At 31.4% G+C, this 5,416-nt stretch overlaps 1 protein-coding gene across 1 annotated transcript; it reads right to left on the bottom strand.

Annotated features, from left to right (window-relative positions):
* Window positions 1-1,112: 1,112 nt before the first annotated feature.
* On the bottom strand, window positions 1,113-3,207 carry LOC113392564 (probable E3 ubiquitin-protein ligase bre1). Its single transcript, XM_026629058.2, has one exon. It carries the CDS (start codon window positions 2,941-2,943, stop codon window positions 1,294-1,296), a length of 1,650 nt encoding a protein of 549 aa, XP_026484843.2. The 5' UTR covers window positions 2,944-3,207; the 3' UTR covers window positions 1,113-1,293.
* Window positions 3,208-5,416: the final 2,209 nt, after the last annotated feature.

Here is a 5,416-nt window from a genome sequence, read left to right on the forward strand (position 1 = left end):
CTTGCTAATAAACAGAATAATGGTATTATGTAAATTATGGTTTTTCTGTCTTATTTGTAGATAGAAGACACGCACGACACACATGTCTCCGGTTTTCACTCATCCCCTGTTGGGGTATGGTGATGGCAGTTCCTAGGGCCATGCCCTACCTACTGCGGTGTTTTGTTCGCCTTCCGTTACTACGGACGGGTCGTTAGGGTCTGGTAATTACGAGGAAGTACCCTAGTGGCGTGTACAGCAGACATCTCTTGGTCCTCCGTTCATTCTCAGAGCAATCAAGCACACCGGGTGAGACCTCTTATAACACAGTAATAGTGACAAGTGATATTATAGAGCACACACTCATGCGCAATCTCATAAACATTATCAATTTCCAAACCTAAATTCAGAACTTTTTGTCATACAGAACATGTCAGATCAGGTATTTGAACTTAGGACTTGGAACCTTAGCATTAATAAGCTACCCACTAGAACATTGGGGTAGTGGAAGACCAAAATATGAAGATAGACTTTTATCAGAGATTCTTGCATGAAATCTTATATTCTCCAACAAAACCGCAGCCATAAAAAAATAGCATTTTTTTAAAATGATGTATGTAACCTCACAACATAATATTCATAAATCTTCAGAAAAATAATAGTTAAAGGGGGAAGTAATACCAAATTAAAAAAATCATTTATAGTGTCAGTGTATAGTGTTGACAATAAAATTACTTATTTGTATTCTTACAGTTTCAATGAAAAATTAATTACATTTCAGATAATTATAATCAATAACTAAATTTTATAATTGACATAAATAAGTACATGGATAAATAAATACTGCTTTTAAAATATGAAAATCACTTTTGTTTCTTAAGTATTAAATCAATGGATATCTCACATACTTATTTCAATCATTTTTGTTTTACATAATAAAATATAATTCTGGTTATAAAACAGTACGTAAAGTATATAAAACATAAATCTAAAAAAGTATAAAAGTTGTTTTTTTAACAAATCTTTGGTAATAAAATTTTAAAGTCTTTTTACTTTAAAACCAACATTGCTTATAAGTATACATATAGTATATTCTATTGTGTTATTAATAAATTGTATTTATATACATATATATTTACATTTATAATTCTATACTAACATAGAAGAAATAGTGATCAATATTAGATCTGTCAATTTTTCAGTTATACAAGTATAATTAACAAAAAAATTAACCAATCATAATTTCTACCCTGGTTTCATTACTATAGTGTTAGTAAATAAAGAATATTATATTTTAAATATAATATAATTTCCTTAAAATAAAAATATCTGGTGATAACCTATTCCAGTAATTTTTTGTCTACATGTAGGACACTTTTTAGGAGGGTACTTTAATGCCGCTTTTATACAAGGCATACAAAAAAGATGACCACATAAGGTACTAGCAATTACCTTTTCAGCAAGAGATTCCATGCAAATTGGACATCTTGCAGAAATGAAACTAGTCTTTTTTTCTTCCTGGTTAACATTTTGTTCTGAATTTTGATTAGAACTTTCTTTCTCTGAAGGCGAAACATTGTTTGATGTTTGAGATAAACTTTTAATTCGTCTTTGTTGACTGCAGTTACAAGTTATAGTCACATTATCATTTGTTATAAAATTTTCATCAGAATTGCTTATTTGTGAATTAGAAGATTGACTTATTGAGTTAGTTGTTTGATCAACTGGTATATTCATTGGGAGTACATTAAGCATCTGTGATTGCAAATGTACTGAGTTATTGGTCACTCCACTATTTGGTATATGGAGTTCAATGTCTCTCGATAAGCAATTTGTTTGTTCTATAGATGATTCCTGAGGCATATCATAATTTGTACGAGGATCATTTTGGCTTGTGTCTATATTCTCAATACTGTATGACACCTCATTAATTCTGGACTGTGGTGTAGAAAGATTAGACAGTTCCATTTTTGTAGTCCCATCATTTACTGTAACTGTGACTTCATTATTACTTGAGTTATTCAGAACTTTATGTATATCTTCCGGCTCTGTTTTAAGTACTTCAATTAATTTGCCAATTCTGCTGTGTCTATTTCGGATCCTATTTAAAATTGAGTCATTTTCAGCAATAACATCGTCAACATAGCTTAAGTTAATTGTATCGATCAGGGTGGGACAGTTGATTTTGGGTGTATTTGTGTCATCATCTTCAGTTTCTTTTTTTTCAATTAATTGTTGAGTATCAGTTTCATCAGTGATCATAGGTTCACAACATTCTTTTTTAATTTCAGGACTATGAGTTGCCTTGCTATTGGAAATACAAAGACTACTAATATATTCTTTAAATCTTTCTTCATTTTTAAGTATTGTTTCTTCATCTTTAGAAGTACTAGGAATAGGACAAAAATCATGTGGATTATGAAATTCCACTGGTTCGGTATACAAACTAGTTTTTGTATCATGAGAAATTGCTGTTGAAGCTTGATTATTGAAAACATTATTTATATTACTTGTACTTTCATTATATATTGAGAATTCATCATCACTGGTATCTTCATGAACATTATCATTTTCATTGTTTTTTAATGATGGTAAGTGACTCGTATAACTGACAGTATTATCTTGTTTTGATTTATTTGGTGAGATTTCTGGTTCATCATCACTATCTAAGATAATTACATCACCTTCTATTCTGAGTGGTAACTTTTTGCATGTATTGTTTTCTCTTTCCGGTAATGTATGGTTTAAAGAAGTGCTTAGGGAGTCAAAGTCTCCATACAAGTCATAGAACATGTCAGATTTGGAACAAGACGATAGTGGTTTGATGTTGTCTGGTTTTCGCTCATCAAGTAACAAAGAAAATTGTGTTCTATCAATAAGTTTCCGTTTGCGTTTTTTCTGCAATAATTGTTGTGATTTTGTAATTTCATTTTCCTGTTTAATTTTTTTGACTATATTTCTCATTATAAAAGCGTTTTGGGATGTTGTCGGTGATTCGCAGAACTTTTTATAGGGTTTTCATTCATCAAAACAAATGAATATTTAACAATATTGTAAGATTTAAGCTTGTTAAGTTAATTTTTTATTACATTTCGCTCTTCTTGGAATACAAAAGTTCTAAGGTATAAGCAGAAAGTAAGTAAGAATACATATCATAGTCATTTCATTTGTTCTGCAATAATCAAATCATTAACTCATTATACTGTAATAACCTATTATGATATACAACAACAACTTAAGTCATGACACTACACTAGACAGTAGACAACTAGACACTAGACACACTCATACCATACATCATACAATATAATCTATAATATAAATCGGAGGCCGTTGGGGGAGGCTACATTAAACAAAACAAAACAAAACACAGATAAGCAATAAAGTAGTGAATTATTTTCATTGCGATCATCCAACAAAACGACTCGAGTAATTTAAAACAATGTCAATGTCGATTTATAAATATTTTTTCTTGATATGTAGTTTTTAATTATTAATTTTAATATATATATATATATACATATATATGGTGGACGACCTTTTTCAAAACCTACAATGTGTGTATATTTTGTAGGCAATTAATAAATTTCATTAATAAATCATTTCGAGTATCGATTTAATACCGATAGTTTATTTATAAAATGCTACATCACTCGTTAATTTCATCGCTTTGGGGTCATTCCTGCTCGTGGTAAATGGTAAGCCATTTGTCAAACTAGTCTGATTTGATAAATCATTCAGATGAAATTTTAACCGAGTTTGCCTTAATCTGTGACTCATCTGTCACATTCTATGGTATTTCCCTTAACCGATCAGTAGGCGCACTAGGCACGCCCTTGACGATCCCGTCGCCAGATTTCAGATTCATTCATACATAAGGCATATTATTCAAGATTTATGCAAGATTTTATATACGATAAAAAAGCGTGGAGCAAATACTTCTTGACTATCAGGCATTATCATTGATTCTATCAAAGTGATCAATGCTACTGTGAATATACATAAAGACGGCCACCGTTTAAAGATATATTATAATTTTGCTTTCTAACATTGGGTAGAGTAAAAACTACACATTTCGTTTTTTGAGCATTCAAAACTAAATTATTTAATGTGAACCAATCGTGTATCTGTGATAATGCACCGTTCACATCGTCATAGTCAGTTTTTGTCCTGCCGACTTTAAAAATCAGTGAAGTATCGTCAGCAAACAACACTATATCACAAATACATTTAACAGAGAAAGGAAGATCATATAAGTATATATACTAGAAATAGAAAGGGACCCAAAATTGATCCTTGTATACCCATTTTTAACGTAGATCCAGAAAACTTTATTCCATTAATGAAAACTTATTGGAATCTTTGACTTAAGTATGAAGCAATTAGATCAAGAGCTTTACCTTTAATACCGTAGTATTTGAGCTTATAGAGAAGCTTTTCGTGTTCTACACAATCAAATGCTTTAGACAAATCACAGAATACTCCAATAGCATTCTGTGATTTTTCCCATGCATTGTAAATATGTTTGAGAAGTGTTATTCTTACATCAGTTGTCGAGCGAATTCTTGTAAAACCGAATGTAAAACCGAATATGGTTTATGAATTCTCTTGTATTCATTACAGAATTTTAAAAAGTAATATCATCTTAAAAATAAAACTGTTTTTTTTCTTTGTGCGTCAATAATGCAAAAACTACTGAACGTGTCGGTATACTGTGACCAATCGACATATTATCGTTTGAAGATATATACAATTATTTTTTTATTTTTCAATTTATTATTCAATTATGCATTTCTATAGCTTTTTTTATTTAATACCCGGCGAAGCGGGCGTTTAACAGCTAGTATGAATGAATATATTGTTACTTCAAAAATATATGGATATTCATAACTCGAGTGGACCCGATGGCGTCCCTCCGATCATGCTATGGACATGTGCTTTCGAGTTAGCACCAGATTTAACGCGTCTTTTCCGGCAATCCCAAGCTCCTGGAAGACGTACATGCTCTCAATTCGTCAATTCTGGTGTTCCACAACGCTGTGTACTATCACCTACTCTTTTTTTTCTACATTTCAATGACTGGTTGCTAATCAGCAACATTCACTGCTATGCAGAGGACAGTCTCGCAGATACCTTATACACCGACCGCACTAATATTGTCGGGAACATGTCAACGAAAACCGGGACACACTTTGGAATCGAGTCTTTGTTAACCTAACTATTAGACAGGGGTCGGAGGAATCAATTCAGCTTCTTCTTAAAATTTTTATTTTAGCTTATTTTTGGACATTTGCGGCATTCGTATATTCATTGTCGCTCAGACTGAAGTAATATTATTTATTCGAAGCACAATCGCAGACTTTCTTTCGACTGAGTTTCTTTAGATACACAAACTGTTTTTTAGAAAACAATTTGAAATTACGATAGGTTGCTCGAT

Source organism: Vanessa tameamea, chromosome 5, assembly GCF_037043105.1.
Source record: "Vanessa tameamea isolate UH-Manoa-2023 chromosome 5, ilVanTame1 primary haplotype, whole genome shotgun sequence".
NCBI lineage: Eukaryota > Metazoa > Arthropoda > Insecta > Lepidoptera > Nymphalidae > Vanessa > Vanessa tameamea.